This window comes from Lepidochelys olivacea (assembly GCF_965140295.1).
Source record: "Lepidochelys olivacea isolate rLepOli2 genome assembly, chromosome: 1".
NCBI classification, from domain to species: domain Eukaryota; kingdom Metazoa; phylum Chordata; order Testudines; family Cheloniidae; genus Lepidochelys; species Lepidochelys olivacea.
The window spans coordinates 350173024-350197075 of NC_140411.1; the positions used below are offsets into that span (position 1 = coordinate 350173024).

At 64.4% G+C, this 24052-nt stretch overlaps 2 protein-coding genes across 2 annotated transcripts; one reads left to right on the plus strand and one right to left on the minus strand.

Annotated features, from left to right (window-relative positions):
• Positions 1-1111: 1111 nt before the first annotated feature.
• On the plus strand, positions 1112-21102 carry LOC311524873 (uncharacterized protein). The gene is made up of 10 exons (XM_084636474.1): positions 1112-1207; positions 1760-1852; positions 3103-3267; positions 12013-12111; positions 12581-12651; positions 13607-13739; positions 15433-17937; positions 18771-18941; positions 19456-19542; positions 20682-21102. Exons 1-10 carry the CDS (start codon positions 1118-1120, stop codon positions 20730-20732), a joined length of 3465 nt encoding a protein of 1154 aa, XP_084492600.1. The 5' UTR covers positions 1112-1117; the 3' UTR covers positions 20733-21102.
• A 1288-nt stretch (positions 21103-22390) lies between these two features.
• SPMIP1 (sperm microtubule inner protein 1) lies at positions 22391-24052 on the minus strand. Its single transcript, XM_084617447.1, has 2 exons — positions 23635-24052; positions 22391-22606 (listed from the first exon to the last, which is right to left on the minus strand). The coding sequence occupies exons 1-2, from the start codon at positions 24044-24046 to the stop codon at positions 22500-22502; spliced, it is 519 nt and encodes a 172-aa protein (XP_084473573.1). The 5' UTR covers positions 24047-24052; the 3' UTR covers positions 22391-22499.

The following is a 24052-nucleotide window of genomic DNA, read 5'->3' on the forward strand; positions in this document are numbered from 1 at the left end:
AGTGGGGCTGGCTGCTGCTATAGACCTGCTCAGGATTGTTGTTCCTACACCACCCCCCCACCTCCCCGGAGGGTCCTTGACAAAATACCCTGAGGGTCGGGTTGCGGGGGGGGGGTGGTTCCCTTCATCCCCCCAGCCCTATGGGCCATTCTGCCCCAGGGACAGGCACCAGCCAGAAGCTCAGCCAGGGACCCAAAGCCCTGGAGCCAGGGGGCAGTGGCCGTGTGCCAGGAGGCAGGGGGAGAGCCGTGCCAGGCTCAGAGCCCAGTGCCAAGACCCCCTGGCAGGTGCCCAGCTGTGCCCATTGCAGTGGATCAGACAGGCCATCACAGCACCCAGCCCGAGACACTCACCGGGTGGCCACGTCCTGCCCCAGGGCCTGGCACCCCCCAGCACCACAGGCTGCAAACTGGGGTGGGGCACCTCTTTGCCAGGATAGGGGCAGGAGGGCACCTGCCCCAAAGAGCGTAGCCATGGGCAGGGGAGGGAGATGGGCCCCCTTGCCCAACCCCCACACTGCAGCTCAGATGTCCCGAACCTGACACCTGGTGCCCCTGCATAATTGAGGAGCTGCCAGCAGCCAGGGAGCCGGGCGCCTGACACAGCCACCACCAGGTACGATTCCCCCCACACACATACACGGGGCACCAGCTGCCCCCCGGCATGGTGCAGAGGCTGGGGTGATGGGCACAGGACAGCGTGGCAGGGCCCTGCATCTGCTCAGGGCTGATTCCTTGGCTGCCCCTTGTGAGCATCTGCAGGCTGGGGACATGGGCACTGCCCACTTGGGGGGCATCCTTAGCCCATTGCCAGCCCGGGCCAGCTCCCAGCCTTGGCACACTGCGGACCCTCCCTGGGTCGGTCCGGCCCCTCCCAACCTACCCGTCTGTGGGATGCCCAGCCACCCCCTCCAGGCTTCGAGCCCCCGGGGGCCATGGTGCCGGGGGGACCCCATCACCGGGGCCAGTAGTGCCAGACATGGGGGGGAGTCCTGGGGCCTGGCGCAGGGGAGCTGTGGGGGGTGCCCTGGGGTAGGTGCATGGGGGGGGGCAGGTCCTGGCTCCAAGCCGTAGGGGAGCTGATCACCACCTCCTCCGCAGGCCACCAGCTGCCTGAGATGGACCCATTGCCCCAGGAGGCCCCGAGCCTGTGGGAGCTGTGTGGGCTCCACCCGCAGGGGGCCCAGAGGCCAGGGGCCACGCACCAGGTGAGACGGGCCCCACACAGCCTCTCTGGGCAGCTGCCACGTGGGGGGGGGCTGGTGACCCCCTCGCCCCCAGGGGCCAGACCACAGCCCCATTGCCAGCTTGGTGGGACAGGGCTGGGGACACCCCGGGGTGCTGCGCTGGCAGGAAGCCTTGCAGGGGCTGGACCCGGTTGGGTCAGGAGGGTCCAGTGTGGGGCAGCTTGGCCCATGGCTCCTGTGGGGGGTGGGCAGGTGCTGAGGGCAGCTGGCATGAGCTGGGCACATGGGCTATGAATGCCAGAGAGATGGTGTGAGCTGGACAGCACCCTGCAACCTTCTCCCCTGCCCTCCAGCTCCGCCAGGGCCCCTCAGTCCTGACCCGCAGCCCCCTGTTACCCCAGCCCCCTCCCCACTCAGTCCCCCTGGGGCTGACCCTGCCTTCCAGTGCCCAGTTTGCACATTGCTGTGATGCCCCCCTCCCGGTGCCCCCCTGTGCTCTCCTGCAGCAGCTGCTGGGGAGCAGGCTGGGGCTGCTGGCACCGTCCCCACCCCTCTGAGCCCTTCTCCCCCCAGGGCTGTGGGGCTGGGCCCCAGGGAAGCTTCTGCACCGAGATGCTGCTGGAGACGCTGCTGGCGGCTGGATGGTGGCACCACCTACTGGCACAGGTGCGCTGGGCTGGGTCAGACCCTGCGGAGTGGGGCAGGGATCTAGGCAGGGCTGTGGCCCATGGGGCAGCCAGACCCCGGGGAAGGGGCAGCCCCTGGCTCTCTAGTGCCCCCCTGTGGCAGGCTGAGGAGCTGCTGTGCCCCGCCATGCCCAGAGGGGGGCAGCGTCCGTCACTGTGTGACCTGTCCAGGTCCTAGCCAGCGCCTGCCCCACCAGTGGCTGGGGGGAAGTGCCCCCAGCACAGGGCCCACCCTGTGTGGCAGAGGGGCCAAGGCCTGGGGTCCCTTAGCCCTGAGGGTCCATGCCAGGGCCCAGCCGTGTTCGCCCCCTGGCTCCGGCCCTGCGCTCGCTCGGTGGCTCCCAGAGCTGAGCTGTAGCATCTCTTCCCCCTCCCCTCTGCCCCATCTGCCTCCTGCCCCCCTGCGCTCCTCCTGGCTCCGCTCCCCAGAGACTCCCCAGCCGTCAGCCTCCTGCCCCCCTGCGCTCCTCCTGGCTCCGCTCCCCAGAGACTCCCCAGCCGTCTGCCTCCTGCCCCCCTGCGCTCCTCCTGGCTCCGCTCCCCAGAGACTCCCCAGCTGTCTGCCTCCTGCCCCCCTGCGCTCCTCCTGGCTCCGCTCCCCAGAGACTCCCCAGCTGTCTGCCTCCTGCCCCCCTGCGCTCCTCCTGGCTCCGCTCCCCAGAGACTCCCCAGCTGTCTGCCTCCTGCCCCCCTGCGCTCCTCCTGGCTCCGCTCCCCAGCCGTCTGCCTCCTGCCCCCCTGCGCTCCTCCTGGCTCCGCTCCCCAGAGACTCCCCAGCCGTCTGCCTCCTGCCCCCCTGCGATCCTCCCCCGCCCGCTCGGCTCCCCGGCTCCGCAGCATCTCCCCACCTATCTGCTCCTGTCCCCCGGCGCTCCTCCCCCGCCCTGGTCCCCAGATCTGCAGCATCTCCCCACCTGTCTGCCCCCTGGTGCAGACACCCCCCGGGCCCATCTGCAGCTGATGTGGCCCTTGGATCCGGGCTGGCACAACCCCTTGGCCTCATCTACTCCGGGGCCCCACATGCCCCCCCCCAGATTGCCCAGCTTGGCACAGGGGTGAGGGGGAGCGAGTGTTGATGTGACCTGGGGCAGAGCCCATCACTCCCCAGGCTGGGATAACAGCTCACTACTGCTGATGGCTGGCACTGAGCCAGCAAGCCGTGGGGAGGGGGAGGGGGCCTTTGACTTCAGCCTTGTCCCTCGTTCCCCACCCACACCCCCTGCCCTGCAGCTTTACTGGGACTTCCAGCTGCTGGACTCCGACGGCGACGGCCGCCTGCCCCCCCGCGACGCGGAGCTGCTGCTCCGGGAGGTGCCGGGAATGGGCGCCAGCGGGCCAGCCTGGCACAGCTTCCTGCAGGAGCACAGGCATGGCCTGGCCTGGCGAGACATAGAGGTACCCAAGCAACTGCCCAAAGACCAAGGCTGTGGGGAAGGGGAGTCTAGTCTCTAGTCCAGTCAGCCTCACTTCAGTCCCTGGAAAAATCATGGAGCAGGTCCTCAAAGAATCAATCCTGAAGCACTTGCATGAGAGGAAAGTGATCAGGAACAGCCAGCATGGATTCACCAAGGGAAGGTCATGCCTGACTAATCTAATCGCCTTTTATGATGAGATTACTGGTTCTGTGGATGAAGGGAAAGCAGTGGATGTATTGTTTCTTGACTTTAGCAAAGCTTTTGACATGGTCTCCCACAGTATTCTTGTCAGCAAGTTAAGGAAGTATGGGCTGGATGAATGCACTATAAGGTGGGTAGAAAGCTGGCTAGATTGTCGGGCTCAACGGGTAGTGATCAATGGCTCCATGTCTAGGTGGCAGCCGGTATCAAGTGGAGTGCCCCAGGGGTCGGTCCTGGGGCCGGTTTTATTCAATATCTTCATAAATGATCTGGAGGATGGTGTGGATTGCACTCTCAGCAAATTTGCGGATGATACTAAACTGGGAGGAGTGGTAGATACGCTGGAGGGGAGGGATAGGATACAGAAAGACCTAGACAAATTGGAGGATTGGGCCAAAAGAAATCTGATGAGGTTCAATAAGGATAAGTGCAGGGTCCTGCACTTAGGATGGAAGAATCCAATGCACCGCTACAGACTAGGGACCGAATGGCTAGGCAGCAGTTCTGTGGAAAAGGACCTAGGGGTGACAGTGGACGAGAAGCTGGATATGAGTCAGCAGTGTGCCCTTGTTGCCAAGAAGGCCAATGGCATTTTGGGATGTATAAGTAGGGGCATAGCCAGCAGATCGAGGGACGTGATTGTTCCCCTCTATTCGACATTGGTGAGGCCTCATCTGGAGTACTGTGTCCAGTTTTGGGCCCCACACTTCAAGAAGGATGTGGATAAATTGGAGAGAGTCCAGCGAAGGGCAACAAAAATGATTAGGGGACTGGAACACATGAGTTATGAGGAGAGGCTGAGGGAGCTGGGATTGTTTAGCCTGCAGAAGAGAAGAATGAGGGGGGATTTGATAGCTGCTTTCAACTACCTGAAAGGGGGTTCCAAAGAGGATGGCTCTAGACTGTTCTCAGTGGTAGCAGATGACAGAACGAGGAGTAATGGTCTCAAGTTGCAGTGGGGGAGGTTTAGGTTGGATATTAGGAAAAACTTTTTCACTAAGAGGGTGGTGAAACACTGGAATGCGTTACCTAGGGAGGTGGTGGAATCTCCTTCCTTAGAGGTTTTTAAGGTCAGGCTTGACAAAGCCCTGGCTGGGATGATTTAACTGAGAATTGGTCCTGCTTCGAGCAGGGGGTTGGACTAGATGACCTTCTGGGGTCCCTTCCAACCCTGATATTCTATGATTCTACGATTCTATGATAGTGGGCAGAGCACAGAGGTGGGGGGGGGCTGGGAGCCAGGACTCCTGGGTTCTATCCCCAGTTCTGGGAAGGGGGGTGTAACGATGCTGCCTCTGGTGGGACCCAACCTAGAGTATCAATTCAGGACAAATTGCTTAGAGCAGGGTGTGACGAAGTGGGAATGTTCTTAATGTTGTCTCTGAATACTGTGTGGGTGCCTCAGTTTCCCCTAGGTATTTCTTAAGTATCTAGGTGGTGGGATAAGAGGGTGTGATTGTTGCAGAGCCCTAGAGGGCCAGTGTGATGGTGTCTGACAGAGAATGGCCGACACCCTGTCTCCTGGCCACTGACGGCCTGGGCCTCTCCTCTGCAAAGGTGCCAACTGAAGGGGTTGGAGAACAAAGAGACCAGGTGGCCTCCTGGCCTGGGAAAGAGACAAACAGAGGCCAGAGGAGGGGTGGGAGAGTTTCAGTTGGGAGCTGGCTGGGGAAATGGAGGGAGGCCCAGATGGGGCTCTGGCCTCCCTGCCCCCCAAGATGGACCTGACTGAGGGTCCTCTTCTCTGTACCTACAAGCTCTGTGTTAGACAGTGTTCCTGTCGTCTAATAAACCTTCTGTTTTACTGGCTGGCTGAGAGTCACGTCTGACTGTGGAGTTGGGGGGCAGGACCCTCTGGCTTCCCCAGGACCCCGCCTGTGCGGACTCTGTCCTGGCGTCCCTGGGTGATGCTCTGGGACTGCTCCCGACGAAGCCAGGCAGGACCCTGGGGGAGCCTCCTCTCCGGGAGCAGCCTGTCTGCAGGACACACAGCTCCCCCGGCTTCCACCTTCCTGGGTCTGACCTTGGAGCATTCAGCCTCCTCTGCCCTCCATGCGCTTCCCCCAGCGAGTCCGCTCAGGCGGGGTCCTGGAGGGGCCAGAGGGTCCTGCTCCCCCTGACTCCTCAGTCAGACGGGACTCTCAGCCAGCCAGGAAAATGGAGGTTTATTAGATGACAGAGACATGGTCTAACACAGAGCTTGTAGGTACAGAGAACAGGACCCCTCAGCTGGGTCCATTTTGGGGGGCCGTGAGCCAGACAACCACGTCTGCACTTCACTCCATGTCCCCAGCCAGCCCCAAACTGAAAACTCTCTCCAGCCCCTCCTCCTCTGGGCTTTGTCCCTTTCCTGGGCCAGGAGGGCACCTGATTCCTTTGTTCTCCCACCCTTTAGCTCTCACCTTGCAGGGGGGAAGGGCCCAGGCCATCAGCTGCCAGGAAAGAGGGTGTCGGCCATTCTCTGTGTCCAGACCCCTGTACATACGTGCCTGCTAGGGCTCTGCAATGATCATACACCCTTAGCCCACCACCTAGATACTTAAGAACTGCATAGGGGAAACTGAGGCACCACCACAATATTCAGAGGAAACATTAAGAACAGTCCCGCTTCATCACATCTCTGCCCCCTTCAAGACCGAACTGAGTGGGGTCATTTTAGCTGGAGACCTGGGGAAGTTCAAAGCCACCAACGTTCCCATGGATGCCCCAGCATCTCTCCCGTTCCTTGGTGGGAGTTACACCAGGCCCTTCCAGTTTCATGCCCTCCCTTAGGTCGGGGTTGGTCGATAGCACTCACATGCCGCATGGGGGAAGGTTTATGCGGCCCGTGCCCTTTGGTCACCCCAAAACCCCCAGGGGTCAAACTGGGATCGGGTCTTCTCCCAGAGCTCCAGTCTGGAGGGCTGCAATTCGGGCTCTCTTGGTTAAGAGCCCCCATCTTGACCTAGGCCACATACTGTTCACTTACAGAACTAGCATGGAGACATCCCTTTCTCCACAACCTTGTCTCCCCAACAAGCTGGCCAAACACAGCCACTTGGTTAGAGAACTGTTCAACTTTCTTAACAGCTCTCACTCCATCTGAGACCTTCTCAGAGCTATCCACACTGGATCTTTCGACAGGAAAGTCAGTGGATCCATTCACAACAGAACATTTCTGGCTGTTAGGAACTGAAACTTTCTTGGTTAATGACAGGTTTCAGAGTAACAGCCGTGTTAGTTTGTATTCGCAAAAAGAAAAGGAGTACTTGTGGCACCTTAGAGACTAACCAATTTATTTGAGCATGAGCTTTCGTGAGCTACAGCTCACTTCATCGGATGCATCCTGTGGAAACTGCAGAAGACATTATATACACACAGAGAATATGAAACAATACCTCCTCCCACCCCACTGTCCTGCTGGTAATAGCTTATCTAAAGTGATCATCAGGTTGGGCCATTTCCAGCACAAATCCAGGTTTTCTCACCCTCCACCCCCCTACACACAAACTCACTCTCCTGCTGGTGATAGCCCATCCAAAGTGACAACTCTTTACACAATGTGCATGATAATCAAGTTGGGCCATTTCCTGCACAAATCCAGGTTCTCTCATCCCCTCACCCCCCTCCCAAAAACCACACACACACTGATGATCACTTTAGATAAGCTATTACCAGCAGGACAGTGGGGTGGGAGGAGGTATTGTTTCATGGTCTCTGTGTGTATATAATGTCTTCTGCAGTTTCCACTGCATGCATCCGATGAAGTGAGCTGTAGCTCACGAAAGCTCATGCTCAAATAAATTGCTTAGTCTCTAAGGTGCCACAAGTCCTCCTTTTCTTTCTTGGTTAAATCACTTTCACACCCTTCAGTTGCTGTAAACTGCTTGCAAAGACTCCATGAGGATTCCTTTCTCCAGGGGCTTTTCTATGCAACAGTTCACCCCTCACAGAAATTCTGCCCTTACCCTCTTCACCTAGGGCTTGCTCTAGAGGAACACTTTCCTGAGCAACAACAGACTCTTTCTGGGTCTCCCTCACATCCAGAATCACCTCTGGCCCATCCAGAGGATTCCTACACAATCCCCTTTCAGGCAAACTTACAGACTTCCTAGATAAAAGGTCAGAAGCATTCTCCTTCCCTTTGCCACACACAAGTTCAGGAATCTTTTCCTTCTTGCTACAGGTTTCCACACGCTCAGTAGGTAACACAATCAAATCCTCTTTCTGCTCTCCTTGTGCCCTGGCTAGGATCTCACCCTGATCAGACAGAGTTGCGACACCCTTTCCCAGCCACACACTAGCAACGGGCAAAATACAAGCACCAGAATTGTCTGGTCTCTGGGGTTTTGCATAGACACTAACTGGATGCGACCTAGGTACAGGGCCATTCTCCTGAGCAGACACAAACTTAGGGCCCTTCCCTTCCTGGGCTTTAGCTGAATCCCGAACCAGCTCTGAGACAACTGCACGACCCTCAACCATCACAGGCTGAATGGCCCCTTCTGTCTGCTCCACAGACAAAGAAGAGCCGGACACACTTTCTCCTTTCCCAGACACCCAGCTTGGGATCTCTTTCCCCTTGGCCCAGCACACAAGGCTGGTCACAGACAACTGCTTGGAGATCAGGGTAGCTCCCTCCACAGGCAAGTCAACACCCCTGACAGACACAGGCATGTTTCCTTCCCTGTCACAATTCTCCACCCAGCTGACAGGTAAGGTCCAGGGACTCTCATCTTCCACTCTCCTCGCCTTCCCACCCTGCTGACTGGACACAGCCATCAGATCACAAGGCTGCCTAGGCTCATCCAGACTTTCCTTACCAAGCACCTTGCCACTCCCCACAGATCCCCTGCCCTGCCTGTGCGTCCCCCCGCTCAACTGGGGTCTCAGCTCCCCCCATGCTCAGCGCTGCCCTTGCTGTCCCAGTGGGGGTAGGCAGCGAGCTCCCTGCTTTCCTCACTGCATCAGAGCCAGCCTGAGCCCCCTCTCCGGTGTGCAGGGGGGCAGGGAGCATCTCTCGGTCCCACCCAGCCCCAGGGGTCTGCTCACAGGCATGCAGGTAGCCCGAGCCTAGCCGCTCCTCCCCGCTGCCAGCCAAGTCATCTGCCTTTTCACTGACCATTTCCCCTTCCGCCGATTGGTTCCCTGGATTCAAAGGACTCATGGAGCAGCTGGAGAGGCCTAGGGGACCTCCCAGGGGTGAGTGGGGATAGACCCTGGGGGGCCAGTTCCTCAGGGAGCCTCGTTACTAAATTGTTCATCCTGGTTAAGGGGGGTGTGTGGACGCCACCTCACTGCCTTTGAGCAGGCTGGAGATTTGAACCAGGGGAACTCTGCAGAAAAGCCCCAGTATCTAGCTGGGTCCCAAGACCATAGACGGGTCAGCCAGATAGGTGGGGAGGTGGACAGGCTTCCACTCCTGACCCCAACCTATATGTGTGCGTGGAGTTTCCTGGGCTCAGGCCCCTCGGACCCCCAGTGGGAGCGGAAGGTGATGGTCAATGGGGAGACATTCCTGGGGTGGCGAGACCCTGGGACACAGAGAACTGTTGTCAGGCCCTGGGTGGTGCAGCCCCCCCAGATGCTGCAGGGCTGAGAGACCTGGGTAAAGGTGCCAGGGACGAAGCCCCTCACCCTGCCTATGGCCCAGATCCCTGTGCAGACACAGGAGGGGTGGGGCTGGCTGGACGTTGGGGTTCTCCAGGATATCAGCTGTGAGACCCTGTTGTGGGGTGACTGTGTCTCTTTGGGACAGGATCCAGGCCCGGCTCCTGTAACAGACAAGGGTTTGAATTTGAATCCAGGGAACCAATTGGCAGAGAGGGAAATGGTCAGTGAAAATGCAGATGACCTGGCTGGGGGGAGGAGCTGCTAGGCTTGGGCTACCTGCCTGCCTGTAACCAGGGCCCGAGTGGGACAGAGAGATGCTCCCCACCCCCTGCACACCGGAGAGGGGCTCACGCTGGCTCTGATGCTGTGACCAAAGCAGCGAGCTCGCTGCCTGCCCCCACTGAGACAGCAAGGGCAGCGCTGAGCATGGGGGGAGCTGAGACCCCAGCTGAGCAGGGGGACCCACAGGCAGGGCAGGATGGCTGCCAACCAGGTTTGCCTAGTCCAGAGGTGCTGCTGGGAAGTGATCCCATGGCAGGGAGGAGGTGACCCAGGACAGGGCTCAGCGGGGCTGTGACCCCAGGCCCAGCCCGCAGGAGGGAGCAGGTCCCACTCCCTCCCAAACCAGCTGAATCCCAGACTGAGCTGCAGAAGGATCCCTCCTTGGAGGAGCTGAGGGAACGTGCTGGCCGCAGGCTGCAAACCCCCTTGGGGAAGGCTGCAGGGACAGATTCCCGTGGGAGAAGGGATTCCTGTACCGGGAATGGGCTCCCCCAGGGAATGTAGAACTGTGGGGGATCAGGAAGCAGCTGGGGGTGCCCCAGAAGTATCACCCCAGGCTATTGTACCTGGCCCACCATGTCCCTCTCTCGGGACACCAGGGGATCCAGCACCCCAGGAATGTCTTCCCATTGACCACCACCTTCTGCTCCCACTGGGGGTTCAAGGGACCTGACCCCAGGAGACTCCACACAGACATATAGGCCGGGGCCAGGAGTGGGAGCCTGTCCACCACCCCACGCATCTGGCTGACGGAGTCTACGGCCTTGGGACCCAGCAAGGGAGCTAGACACCGGGGCTTTTCCGCAGGGTCCCCCTGCTTCATATCTCCAGCCTGCTCAAAGGCAGTGAGGTGGGCATCCACATCCCCCCCTCCTTAACCAGGGTGAGCAATTTAGTAACGAGGCTCCCTGAAGAACTGGCACCCGGGGGTCTATCCCCACTCACCCCTGGGAGGTCCCCTAGGCCTCTCCGCTCCCCCACCGCCAGTTCATGCTGCTTCTGCAGCTCCTGCAGCTCTTTCTCAGGCTCTCGCTGTCTCTCAGGGTCCTCTCCAACCCCTTCAGTTGGCACCTTTGCAGAGGAGAGGCCCAGGCCGTCAGTGGCCAGGAGACAGGGTGTCGGCCATTCTCTGTCAGACACCATCACACTGGCCCTCTAGGGCTCTGCAACAATCACACCCTCTTATCCCACCACCTAGATACTTAAGAAATACCTAGGGGAAACTGAGGCACCCAGTATTCAGAGAAAACATTAAGAACATTCCCACTTTGTCACAAAGGGCAGTCACAGCCCCAAGCAGGTGGTTCTCCACCTCTAAGGCACCAAACCAGCCAGACAGAGAGGACTTTGGTCTCACCCCACTGGCTAACCACAAGTCACACAAACAATTCCCTTCGACACTCCAGTTCCCCAGTATCACCACCAGGGCCACTCATTATGGGGACAAATGGTTATGAAAACCAACACCCCAGTGAAAGAAAAACGGTTCTCTCCATCCCAAAGGACGAAGCTCCAGACCCAGGTTAATATACAAGTCAGATCTTACCCACAAATCTCGTGGTTGCCAATCCTTTAGAATCTAAAATCTAAAGGTTTATTCATAAAAGGAAAAGATACAGATGAGAGCTAGAATCGGTGAAATGGAATCAATCACATCCAGTGATGGCCAAGTTCTTGGTTCAGGCTTGTGGCAGTGATGGAATAAACGGCAGGTTCAAATCCAGTCTCTGGAGAAAGTCCCCAGCTGGGAGGGGTCGTTCAGTCCTTGGTTCAGAGCTTCAGTGTAGCCAAGTCCCTCCAGAGGGCAGAAGCAGGATTGAAGACCAGGTGGAGGAGCTGCCGCAGCTTTTCTCAGTCTCTTGCCAGGTGGTCTCTGCTTTCCTTGTCCCAGAGACAAGCTGCCCCTCACATGGCCTGGAAAACCCTCAGCGGTCTGTCCATAGGCAGGTCCCTGCGTACCTGGCTGAGTCGCAAGGTGTATCTGCCTTCTCTCAGTGGGTCAGGTGTGTCGCTGATGGGCCTTCATGGGCCAGCCGGCCAGCTAGGCAGAGCTGACACCAACGTGTCCGGGGGTGTCCCCCAGAAGCATAGAACAAGTTTGAACTACAGACAGTAGAGAGCCAATATTCATAATTTCAACTACAAAAACAATACACGCAAGCAGACAGCAGAATCATAACCAGCAAACCCCAACCTTGTCTTAGACACCTTATTTGACCCCCTTTATAGAAGATTTGGTGCCACTACAGGACCTTGGATGCAACGATGATCTCTACGGTCCCAGTTCATGTCAATAACGTCACGGGGTCTACTCGGTAGAGCAGGGGCCGGGGAGCTGGGACTCCTAGGACTCCTGGGTTCTATTCTCTGCTCTGCTGGTAGCTGTGAGTCTGCCAGTGTCCCGGCCTCACTCACTGTCCCTTGTGCCAGGCGTTCAGCTGCTCTCTGGGGAGGGGTGGCAGAGGGCAGCAATGGAGCTAGGGCGGGGGGGCACTGTACCCTGGGGCCCTGCCAGCTGGACTGATTGCAGGAGCAGGCTGGGGGGGGGGAGTGGACGCAGGGCTGGGGGGGGCTGGCACTGCCTGCATGGGAGCAGGCGGGTCCAGGGCTGCCCTGGCACTGACCCACCCGTGTGTCTCCTGTCCCCAAGGCCTGGCTCTCTGCAGACCGCCAGCCACACCCAGGGCACGCCTGGGCCCCTGGGCAGGGACGCCGAGTGGAGCCGGGGACATGCTGCCCCAGCGGGACGGTAAGGAGCGGGCACTCCCAGGGGGCCGAGGGACAGTGCATTGCCAGCGTGTGCCAGGCCTGCCCCCGGGGCAATCACGACCCCCCCTCCCCTGAACTGGCATTCAGCCTTACTAGCTGGGCCACTGGGTCATGGGTCCTTGTCCCACAGCTGCCAGCCCCCCATAACTCCCCTCCCTGGGCCATGGACTGCCCTGGCAGGTGCTCTAAGGCAGGGTAGCTTGGGCTCTGGGGCCCGTTTACCCTGGCCGTGATGCCCAGGGGGCACCGGGGACGCCTGGCCTCCAGACTGAGACTCCCACACACTCACTGCATGCCTGGTCTGCTGACAGCCAGGATCCAAGCCAGCTGGGTGCTGATGGGACACTCTGTGCCTTGTGGGGGCTCATCCCTGGAGAACGCCCCCCCCCAGGCTCTGCCCTATCTGTGCCCCCTGCCAGATACTCACTGGTCGCCCTCCCTCCCTGCAGGGTGCGGGCACCGAGGACAGCAGCCTCCTGTGCCCCTGGGCAATGCACCGGCCCTGGCAGCTCCTGGATGGGTAAGTCTGACTCCCCGCCCTGGCACTGCTGCCCTCCCCTCGCCCATGTCTGACAGTGCAGCCCCCCCAGGACCTGAGCCATGTACAGCAAGGGGGCGCAGCCAGTGCTAAGCCAGGAGACAACAGGGTGGGGGGGGACGGGCATTGCCGACCTGCTCCTGCCCCATTGTAACCCGAGCAGTGCCATGGCGGGACACAGCTGAGGGGTCCGGGGTGAAGCCCCACCACCCCCTTCCCCTCCCCCAGCACACGGCAGGGCCCAGCACCGCCTGTGGGAAGCCGGGCCCCGGACACTGGCACCAAGCCAGGGCCCAGAGGAACCCACAATGGGGCAGGAGCCAGGCCAGACGGGCCCCATCCAGGGCAGAGGGTGGGACATGGGGCCAGACGGGCCCCATCCAGGGCAGAGGGTGGGACATGGGGCCAGATGGACCCCATCCAGGGCAGAGGGTGGGACATGGGGCCAGACGGGCCCCATCCAGGACAGAGGGTGGGACATGGGGCCAGACGGGCCCAATCCAGGGCAGAGGGTGGGACTTGGGGCCAGACGGGCCCGATCCATCTGGGGAAGCAGTCATGCAGGGGGGCGCGGTCATGGAGCCCCAGAGCTGGGGGTGACTCCTGGCCTTGCTGTAATGTTGCCTCTTCTCTGACTGACGCTCGGGGGCTGGCTCTCTCTCACTACCCCCCAGGATCAGGCCCCATGGCTCTGCTACAACCCCACTAAGGGCAAGTGGTGGGCACCTGGCTGGGACACCCTCAGCAGCACCAGGCAGGCCCGAGAGCCTGGAGACGTCCCCGTCCCCCATTCCTCAGTTTCCCCCCGTGTGGCTGTGCTGTGAGGTGTCCCAGACCCCAGGGGCAGGCCGCGAGGGCATGGGGCTGGGTGTGAGTGCTCCCTGCGGGCGCAGGCCAGGCGGGACAGAGGACCTAACCCTGACCCCTCCGCGGGAAGGTTCTGGGACTCGGCGCCCTTCCAGGTGGTGTCGCGGCACGAGGCGCTGGCCGGGCGCAGGCTGGTGGCGGGGCGGCGAGCAGTGCCTAGCTGGACGAGCGGGGCAGAGGCTCTGTGGAGCAGAGCTGCCCAGGTAGGAGCCGGGCGGGGGGACAGCCACAGCCCGAAGGTCCACACCCCCCTTCCTACCGCCCACCCCGCCACCGTGCCTGCCCTGGGCCCTGTCTTGCTGTCAGAGGCTCTCCTGGGTTTGGGTGGGTCCCCCCTTACTGCTCTGCCTGGCACCGTGCCCCGGGCAGGGCAGCCCCGCTGGGCCCACTCAGCCCCCACTTGTCTTCCCATGGTGGGCACTCCTGGGTGGGTGTGGGTGAGGGGGTGCGGGGCACGGCCGGGGAGGGGCTGGGGGGCACGGTGAGGGGGTGCGGGGCACGGCCGGGGGAGGGGCTGGGGGGGCACGGTGAGGGGGTGTGGGGCACGGCCAGGGAAGGGGCTGGGGGGCACGGTGAGGGGGTGTGGGGCACGGCCGGGGGAGGGGCTGGGGGGCACGGTGAGGGGGTGTGGGGCACGGCTGGGGGAGGGGCTGGGGGGGCACGGTCAGCAGGCGCAGTGGCGTGGGGCACGGCCAAGGGAGGTGGTGGCTCCAGGGAGCTAGCAATATCTGGTGCCAGGGTGGCTGCCAGGCCTGGGACCCGGGTTGCTCCCGCACCTCCTGGTTCTTGCTCCGTCCTCAGGTGTGAGCTCGGCCCAGCTCCCCGGGCTGGCCTGGCCCTGAGGAATCGCCTTGGTGCCAGGCTCTGCCGCTGGGCCGTTGGCCTGGCTGAGCACCTGGATGTGGCGTGGCCCGGGTGGGGCAGGACCGGCAGCTTGCACGGCCACGGGGCTCCGGGCAGCCTGTGCCGGGCACCTCACAGCCACGTGCTGTGCGGGGCGGGTCTTGGGCACAGTGCGGTGCCATGGGGGGCGGGGGGGAGGGACTGGGCACAGCATGGAGGGCGGGGGGGGAAGTGGTCGCGGAGCCTGTGGCTGATCCCGCTGCCCCTGTGCCGTGGCCCGGCGTGCCCAGAGAAGGGGGGTCAGATCTGGTGGCACCAGGCGCCGGCTGATCGCGACAGAGGGTCCCAGGGGCGCTGGCGCACTCTGGGACTTCCTTCCCCGGAGCCAGGGCCGGGACATGGGCTGGCTCACTGCCCCCCGCCCCCCCCCACGCTTGGCCGTCTCCTGCCCCGACGGGTACAGCCCCTCAGCAGCTACTGGGGGCAGCGAGGCCATGGGGGGTGGGGGGGCGAGTGCCCAGACGAACCTGTGCAGTTATACCTGTGGGGGGCACCGTGCCCTCTCTGGTCAGCAGCCCAGCTGTGGCCCCTGCCTCGTTTCCGGGGGTGGGGGTTCAAGCCTCCAGAGGTGCCCACCCAGGTGGACCCAGCTGGCTTCGGGCAGGTGACTCGGGACAGCACCAGGGAGCAGAACCCAGGTGCCCATCGGCCCCGACCACTGGCCCTGCCGTGGGACGCAGGTCCCAGCACCTGTCTGGCTCACACCCAGCTCGCACGGGCACCCCTGCTCCGGGCCACACCCGTGCTAGGCACCATAAGGGCAGCCACGAGGGGGTGCTGTGTCCAGCCTAGCCTCCACCCACGGGCTGCCCCCTGCTGGTCCCAAACCCCTCCCTCATGCTGCTCTGGGGCAGGGCTCCCCATGGCTGAGCGGGTGGAGGGGGGGTCGTGGGGCCCCAGCAGCCCCAGGCACGGCAATGGGTTTATCATCGGGCCGCCACAGGGTTCGGGGTCCATATAGGGTCTATAATGTCTGGCTGTGTCTCGTCTAAGCCCCAGGAGATGCCGTGCAGTGAGCCAGGGGCCCTTCGTGCCTGGGAGCTGCTGCAGAGAGAAACAGGGGCCCGGCAGCCCCACGAGCAGAGGTCGCCGGAGGCCCCGGGACCCCCCCAGAGGGAACAGTGGCTCCTCCTGGCCCCAAACGTGCTTCAGCGGCAGGGAACTCCACAGCCGGCACCAGAGGCCCAGGAACGGGGGGAGCTGGAAACCCGGCAGCCGCAGGGGTCTCCACCAACGGCCCAGCGGGGGCTACAGAAAGCGCCGGGGGCCCAGCCGCTCCAGGGAGCTCCGCAGACAGAGCGGGCGGCTCTTGAGCCCCAAGATCCACAGGCCCTCGAGGCCCAGGACCAGGGGGAGTCCAGGGCCCAGAAGCCCCAGGGGCGCCCACACGGGGAGCAGGTGCCCCTTCCGGTGCAGTGGACCCCACAAGGGGACCCAGCGGCTCTTGAGCCCCCTGAACAGAGGGAGCCACTGGTCCTTCAGCCCCAGCAGCTGGACCCCCCTGAACCCCCACAAAGGGAGCTGGGGCCCCATCAGGCTCAGGGGGTGCTGCAAAGGGACAAGACTCCACTGGGGCTGTTGGGGGCCCTGGAGCCCCAGGGGTCCCTGGGGAGGGACCTCGCAGCCTTTCAGGCCCAGGAGCCGTGGCAAAGGGAGCCGGAGGCTGGCCAGCCCCAGGACCTTCGCGCTGGCCTGGGACCGATGGGGCTGCGAACCCCTGAGCCTGCCCAGAGGCAGCTGGAGACCCGGCAGGCCCCAGGGAGGCCGCAAAGGGAGCCAGGAGCTCCTGAGTCCCTGGGGGTCCCTCAGCTTCAGGAGGTTCTGCGGAGGGAGCCCCAAGGACAGCAGGCACTGCATGCCTGTCGGCTCTGGGGGGCTCCACAGTCAGAACTTAGTGCTCCACAGCTCCAGTGGGAGCCCCAGGCCCCTGCACCCCAGGAAGTGAGGGGCCCCCCAGAACCCCTTCAGCCTCAGGGATCTCTGCAGAGTGACCTGGAGCTTCTGCAGGGGGAGCAAGGAAGGCCCCAGGAAGGGAGGGAGCCAGTGGGCCCCGTGCACCAGGACCCAAAGGGGGCAGAGCCCCCTCTGCCCTGGGACACTCCCCAGAGCGAGCCAGAGCCTTGGGGGACCCAGGGGGCTCAGCTGCCGGAGCCATGGGGGTCTCAGCTGAAGGAGCCCTCAGGAGCCCCTCAGCCCCAGGGAGCTTTGCTGAGGGACCCCCCCTGGGTTCATCCCCAGGGACTGAGGGAGCTGAGACCAGCCCCAGTTCTGGGGCCAGGGAGCATCCAGGCCCAGGGGATGCTGCACGGGGAGGAGCTTCCAGCCCCTCGGCTCCAGCCAGCGCTGCCAGGGGAGGCCACCCCGCTGGAGCTGGGGCCGCTCTGGGCCCAGGGGCACCTGCAGGGGGACCCCAAAGTGAACCAGCCTCGGGAGCTGGGGGGGCCACGGATCCCACAGCTCCACAAAACTCCACTGGGGCCACTCCAGCCCCGGGAAAGTCCAGAGCTCCAGGAGCTGAAAGGAGAAGAGGCTCCCCAGGTCCCTCAGCTCAAGGGATGGGGGCCAGGGGCCTGTCAGCCCCAGGGAGCACTGCTGAGGGAGGCTCTTGGGCCCCGGGAACTTGGGGGTCCCCAGGTTCTTCTGCCCCAGGCACTGATAGGACCAGAGGTGGCCCAGCCTTGGAGAGCTCTGCTACTGGAGGTGGAGCCTGCTCAGCACCGGGAGCAAGAGGCCCTGGAGCCCCTGGAGCCCCAGAAGCCAGAGACTGAGGAGCCCCAGGTGTCCCTGCAGCGGGAGCTGGAGACTGAGGAGCCCCAGGTGTCCCTGCAGCGGGAGCTGGAGACTGAGGAGCCTCGGGAGTCCCTGCAGTGGGAGGCAGAGACTGAGGAGCCCCGGGTGTCCCTGCAACAAGAGCCAGAGTCTGAGGAGCCTCGGGTATCCCTGCAGCCAGAGCCGGAGGCCCTGGAGCCCCGAGTGTCCCTGCAGCGGGAGTTGGAGGCTCTGGAGCCCCAGGTGTCCCTGCAGCCGGAGCCGGAGGCCCTGGAGCCCCGAGTGTCCCTGCAGCCGGAGCCGGAGGCCCTGGAGCCCCGAGTGTCCCTGCAGCCGGAGCCGGAGACTGAGGAGCCCTGGGTGTCCCTGCAGCCGGAGCCGGAGGCCCTGGAGCCCCGAGTGTCCCTGCAGCGGGAGTTGGAGGCTCTGGAGCCCCAGGTGTCCCTGCAGCCGGAGCCGGAGACTAAGGAGCCCTGGATGTCCCTGCAGCTGGCTGGGGAGGTGCTGCCGGCCCAGGGTGCTGTCCAGTGGGGGCGGCAGGCCCATCAGCTCCTAGAGCCAGCGGAAGCCACTGGGCCTTCCCCACCCAGCCCTGGGCATCCAGGCCAGAGCCCTGGGGAGGCCCTGGAGTGGGATCAGGCAGTCCTCGGTACTGGAGGCTGTGGGGCGAGCCCTGGCTGGGCGGACCAGCACAGCAAGCGTGGAGAACAAGCCATGGGGCCATGCTGGGTAAGGAGGGGCAGTGGGGAGGGAAGCCCTGAGGCAGGGGATGGAGGTGGGGCCCATGGTGCAGAGGGGGTGTCGGCCTGTGCCATGGGCTGGGGGCTCCCATGCCTGGTGGGGGAGGGGGCGTGACCAGTGCCATGGGACGGGGGGGCCCCATGCCCGGGGGCAGGGGTTGGTGGCTGGGGTGGGAAAGCTGCTCAGGGATCTGGTGTTCCCCAAAGCGCCGCAGCCCTGCAGCCCCCTGCCTGGAGCCCCCCAACCCGAAGGGAGGAGACCAGCTCCCAAGCAGCTCACGCAAGGAGCGCCGAGTGCGGGAAGCTGCCACCGGAGCCTGCCCTGGAGACAAGAGGGGTACACATGCCCCCCCCCCCCAGCTTGGGCACTGCCAGCTGGGAGGGGTTTGGCCCAGCCCCCAGGGAGCCAATTTGGCCCAGCCCCCAGGGAGCTGCGCTGAGCTCAGGGCGGGCTGGGTCCAGGTGCCCCCCCCAAGCCGACCCTGGCATGGGCCCATCCTATGCCCGCTAGCCGCGTCCCAGCCCCATAGAGTCACAGCTGGACCATGGCTTGGTGCCGGCCCGAGTGCCCATCTTCCCTGGCCCAGGCACTGCGGGGTTAGCGTGGTGCCCGTCACGGTGCCGTCTGCACCGACCCATGGGCCAGGATGGGGCCCTTGTGCGGTGGGGGTGCTGCGGCCTGGGAAACCCAGGGGCTTGGGGGGTGGGCCGCGCTCAGGGGTCACCCGCTGCGGGGAGAGGCACATGTAGGGGGAGGGGTGTCTCGCTCAGCTGCCCGGCCCCCTGGCACCCCCGTCCCTCACGCTTCTGGTGCCATTGCAGCCCGGCCTACCCGCCCCATGCGGCCAGCTGCGGGGCAGCCCCCTGCGCCGGGAGAAGGCCTTTATCCGCCCCTCCCGGAGGGAGCAGCAGGAGGCCGTGCGCAGGCTGGCGGAGCTGCAGCTGGGGAGGGGGCACAAGTACCCGCGTGACAAGGAGCGGCAGCTGCTGCGGGTGAGGCGGGGGGGCTGCCCGGACTCGCCCCCCACACGGGCCCTGCTGTGGGGGGAAGGGGTTGTCCTGCCCAGGGCGCCCCCAGGGGCGAGGCTGGGGAGTGTCACCGTTCTGGGCCCGGCCCCTGCGGTGTGGGGACCAGAGTGCCCGCCTAAGTGCCCCAGGGCCCGGGTGCCCCCTGGCGCTGCCCGGGAGGTGGGACGGGATCCTTGGGGCAAAGATCGGGCCAGGCAGGGGGTGCAACTCCGGGGCAGGCTGGCACCCCACGGGGCGCTGCACCCTCTGCCCTGGCCTGTGCGGAGCTGGGGGGTGGCTGGGTCCCACTCTGGGCACTCTCTCCAGCCCCGTGGAGGCTCTGTTCCCCTGCCCTGGCAGTGCCAGGCCCCCGGAGCTCCCCGGGCAGGGCTGGCACAGCTGCTCTGTGCACCTGGAGAAGGGGCCACTCCTTGCCCAGCTGCCCCCTCCCCGGGCTCTCTCAGGTTCGGGTTCAAGCCCCCACCCCGTCTCCCCCCAGTTCCAGGAGCGACTGTCCATCGCCAGGCACAGGTCGGTGGAGAATCTTCTGGGGAGACCCCAGCCCGCTGCGGAGCCTCAGCTGCAGGCAAGGGCCCTTCTGCTGCCCAAGGGGGGGGTCCAGCCTGGTGTGGGGTGGCGATCACCCCAGAGGGTGGGGGGTGGGATCCAGCCCAGTGTGGGGCTGGGGGGAGATGATCACCCCGGGGGGGGGGGGGAAGGGAGCCAGCCCAGCATGGGGGCAGTAGGAAGCAGTTGCCCCAAGGGGGATGGGGGGGTGGGATCCAGCCCAGCGTGGGGGCAATAGGAGGGCCGGGGGGAGGCAGTGGCCCTGGGGGTCAGGGCACAGATGCACCAGCAGTGGCAGATGGCAAGACCCTGTTGGCATCTCCCTAGATGGGGCGGGGGGCTGCCTGGGGCTCAGGGAGGTGGCCTGTCCCCCTGCCCCGCTCTCTCTGGGGCACCGCTCTTCCACGCTCGAGGCTCTTGGCCGGCCAGGCCAGAAGTCCCCAGGCGGCTGGCTGTGCCCCGGGGGCAGGCTGGGTGGGGCAGCGTTGGCTCAGCCTGGCCCGTCCCCCTGGCAGGAGGCCCGGGCACAGCAGAGGGTGGCGCTGAAGCAGCACCTGGAGCAGGTGAAGTGGGCGCGGACGCGTGGCATGCAGGCCAGGGGCCACAGGCAGGTGCCCGCGGGGAGCGGCATGGCTGGGGGGGCGGGGGGGCAGAGGAGCAGTCCTGCAGCATGGGGCCGGGGAGCCGCTGGGGTGCCCTGGAGTCTCGTCTCTCGCTCCAGCCCACTGGCTGCTCCGAAGCAGGGCTGGGGTCCCTGCCATTCCCTCACCCGCCCCCCCGCATCGCTGCCTGGGGGCAGGGCTGGCCTGGGCAGGAGGGGGTCGGAGGGGAGTGCGGCTTGCGGGAGGGGGTCGAGCAGAGCAGCAGGGCGTGTGGGGCCAAGACCCCCAGCTCTGGCCTGGGCCATCCCACCCCTGTGCTGGCTGTCCTGCCTGCCTCCCCCCAGGCTCATTCTGGCCCCAGGGTGCCCCCCCCTCGCTTGCCCCAACTCTGGCCCAGACTGTCCAGTCACAACCCCACCATTACCCTGCTCCCCCAGGGCTGGCCGCCCCTCTCCTGTGCGGCCCCAGGGCTGGCCGCCCGTCCCCCGTGCTGGCCCAGGGCTGGCAGCCCCTCCCCCGTACTGGCCCACGCTGACCCATGCTGGTCTCTCCACAGGAACACGCTGAGTTTCCAGGAGCTCTTGGAGCCGCTGGTGCCACCGGGTGAGGAAGGCAGCGACCTGAGCCCGGCTGGGAAGGCCTGAATATGGGTGGGCATGCAGGGATGGGCGGCCCCCTCCCCTCGCTCCCAGCCCGGCATTGCCCAGCCGTCAGGGGGCCGCCAGCACACAGCCTGTGATGAAGTGGGGGATTTGCGTAACGTGTTGTATGAATAGTTTGTGTGCCTCAGTTTCTCCATGTGTGCCTCAGTTTCTCCATGTGTGCAGCATGATTAACTAGGTGGGGGGGACTCAGGTGTGAGCATCTCGGGGCTGCCTGGTTAGACGTTGTGACCGATTTTGCCGGAAAGACAACAAAGGACGGAGGAGGGGCAACTGGGCATGACTGGGGGTGGGGGGTGGGCTGTTGGCCGCAGGACACTCTCCAGGTTTGGGACTCGGGGGACAGTCCAGGGCTCTGGCCCCCACAGATGGACTTTGCTGAAGGTTCCTGCTTTCTGTGCTAACAAGCTCTGTTCTCCGCTGTGTTCCCGACCACTAATAAACCTCTTGTGTCCCACGCTGGCTGAGTCCCTGCTGGCTGCGGCGTTGGGGTACGTGGCCCCATTGGGGGTGTGTGAGGTTTCCCCAGGTGTCCCAGCCAGGGGGACTCACTGTGGGGAGCATGGATGGGGGGGGCTGAACGCTCTGAGGTCAGACCCAGGAGACGCTGTACCCAAGGGGGATTGCCCTGGTGAGAGCGCGCCCTGAGGGGTGTCACACTGCCCCCAGGGTCCTGTCGGGCCCGCCCTGAGAGCGGGGCTGGAGCCCTGAGCGCCTAGGGAGTCCAGGGAGCCGGAGCCACCCCACAGCCTGCTGCCCAGCCACCCCGGGCTTTGACTGAGGTGGGGCAGACACCACAGCCAGCTGTGTGCAGGGCTGGCCCCATCCTTCTTGGCTCCCCCCATGCTCACCATGGCTCGGAGCTGTGGGGCTGGAGATCCCGGAGCGTGGGGGGTGCTGTGGGGCTGGAGATCCTGGAGCGTGGGGGGGGGGCGTTGTGGGGCTGGGGCACAGGGAAGGACAGGAGCCGCAGCTCAGGGGCCATTCCCAGGGGCTGGAGAGGAGGCTCAGGGGTGCTGTGGGGCTCAGGCCCTCCTTCCCCCCATGGTGGCTCTCTGGGGGGTCCCCACCAAGAGGGCGAGGGACTGCCGGTGAGGACAGTGGGCAGCCACCAGAGATCCCCAGTGGATGGAGACACTGGCTAGGCAGGGGAGCCCCCTGGCGCTGCCAGGGGCCTTGGAGAGGAGCCCGCAGGACTGTGCAATGGCTCTGCCCACGTGCGGCCCAGCCTGGCACAGCCTACAATAAAGTCACCCACCCTTCACCTTGGCACGGCCCCGGGGCTGTTACCATGAAGGACGTGCCAGGCCCTGCTGGTTGCCTGTGCCCACCCTGAACTCGCCGCAGGGCTTGGTGCCCAGCCTGACCCTCACCGGCTGCCACTCCCAGAGCCTTGACCCTGCTTGGAGGGGCCCTGGCAGCCACAGGCTGGGCACTGGCCAGACGGGGTCAGGCTCTGCCAGATCCGGGAGCCAGGCCCAGCTGCCTTGGCATGCCGCTTTGCACAGAGGCGGTTAAAGGGGAGGCCCCCGGGCCCTACATTTGGTTAGTGCCCGGCCGGGTGGGTGAAGGATGCACAGAGTCAGCAGGGCAGCACCAGGCGGTCGTGTTAGGAGAGCCCAGCGTCCCAAGCAGCCAGCGTGATCCAGGGGTGGGGGGACTGGCCCAGTCCCAGGCCCAGAGCCCCATGGCAGGGGAGGGGGGTCGGGCTCTCACAAGGCCACATCGCGTGGGTCCAGCAGCGAGAAGACCCCATTCTTGCGGAAGAAGCTCTCGATGCGGCACTTGGGCGACGGGGGCACGTAGACGTTGACTTTCCCTGGGCAGAGACACAAGGGAAGGGCGGTGAGCTGGGGGGACAATGATCTGGGGGGTGACAGACCAGAACCCCAGACCCCCCCCCACCCCCTAGTTGACTCATTGCCAACCTTCCCCCCCGGCAGCACTGGGCTCCCACGATCTTGCTTGGTGAGTGTCCCCTGTCACAGGGGTGACCCCAGAGCGCCCCCACTGCATGCCCAGCGAGCCAAGAGGGGACCCTGGCTTTAACCCCAAGCCCTGGCACACACCCCCCGGGCAGAGCCGCTCGCTGGGCTATTAGCCGGCAGCTGATGCTCCAGTTGGCAAGGGTGAAGGGCTGGGGCATGAGGCCACCGTGGGCAGAGGAGTTGGCTTGGTGGTCAGCTGGGGAAGCTGTTGGGCCAGTCTGGCTGGGAGACCTCCCACCCCCGGGAGGCGGGCCCAGAGCATGTGAAGGCTGAGGGGACATGGTGACTGTCATCGCAGTTCCAGAGCCCACGTGGCACCTGGCTGCAGCTGCAAAATGCTGAGAGCCTGGTGGGCTTTGCTCGGGGGGTTGTCACAGCTGGTGCTGGGCCGCAGGTCAGGCCCCCTCAGCACTAGAGCCTCCTGGCCAAGAACCACGGCCCTGCCTCTTGAGCCAGAGGGGAATCTCCATCACACCCCAGCACTATAGGGCCTATGACACACAGCAGACGAGATCTCATCCCATCCAGCAGAGGGCAGGGCTGCCCCCACCCCCAGGTCATTAGCACAAACCCAACCTGTGCCAGCCAGGTGCCCCGACACCGTGGGGGAAGGGGCTGGGGAACCCCCGGCCCACAGCGCCGGCCGCAAGAGATTTGCTGTACGCAAACGAGCTCAGGCCGGCTGTGCTGATTGGCCCAGCCCGCCGCGAGGTCACAGCCGGCGGCATGGAGCCGTTCCGGAGGCACTGCCCCGAGGGGAGAGCGCCACCCCGCCGAACCCCCCCCCCGCCAATGCAGCCCCGGGCTATGGGGCGAGACGGCCCTGCGGGCACAGGCGGGAGGCGGGGGCAGGGCTCACCCATCTGCCAGCCGTAGAGGAAGTTGGTGGTGACGGGGGTGTAGTACTTCTCCTCGGGCCCGCGGGCCGTGCGGAGCCGCAGGTACCGCCGCCGGCCCTCGCCGTCCTGGGAGATGCCCTGGTACAGCAGCTTCCGCACCTCCGGCGCCACGGGCTTCATCTCCCCCTCCGGGATGCCCGGGGCGGCCCCGGCGGGCGCCTGGGGCAGCCGCTGGGCCTGGGCCACGGGCGCCGGAGACCGGAGGGCGGGCAGCTTGAGCGGCTCCCGGGCGGCCCGGCGCCGCTGCTCCTGCTTGGCCTTGACGGGCGCCCCGAAACGCTGGCGCCAGCGGAAGCGGAGCCGCAGCTCCTGGAGGTACTGCTCCTTCCAGAACTCCTGCTGCAGCGTGTCCATGCTCAGCGGGCGCGCCATGCTGGC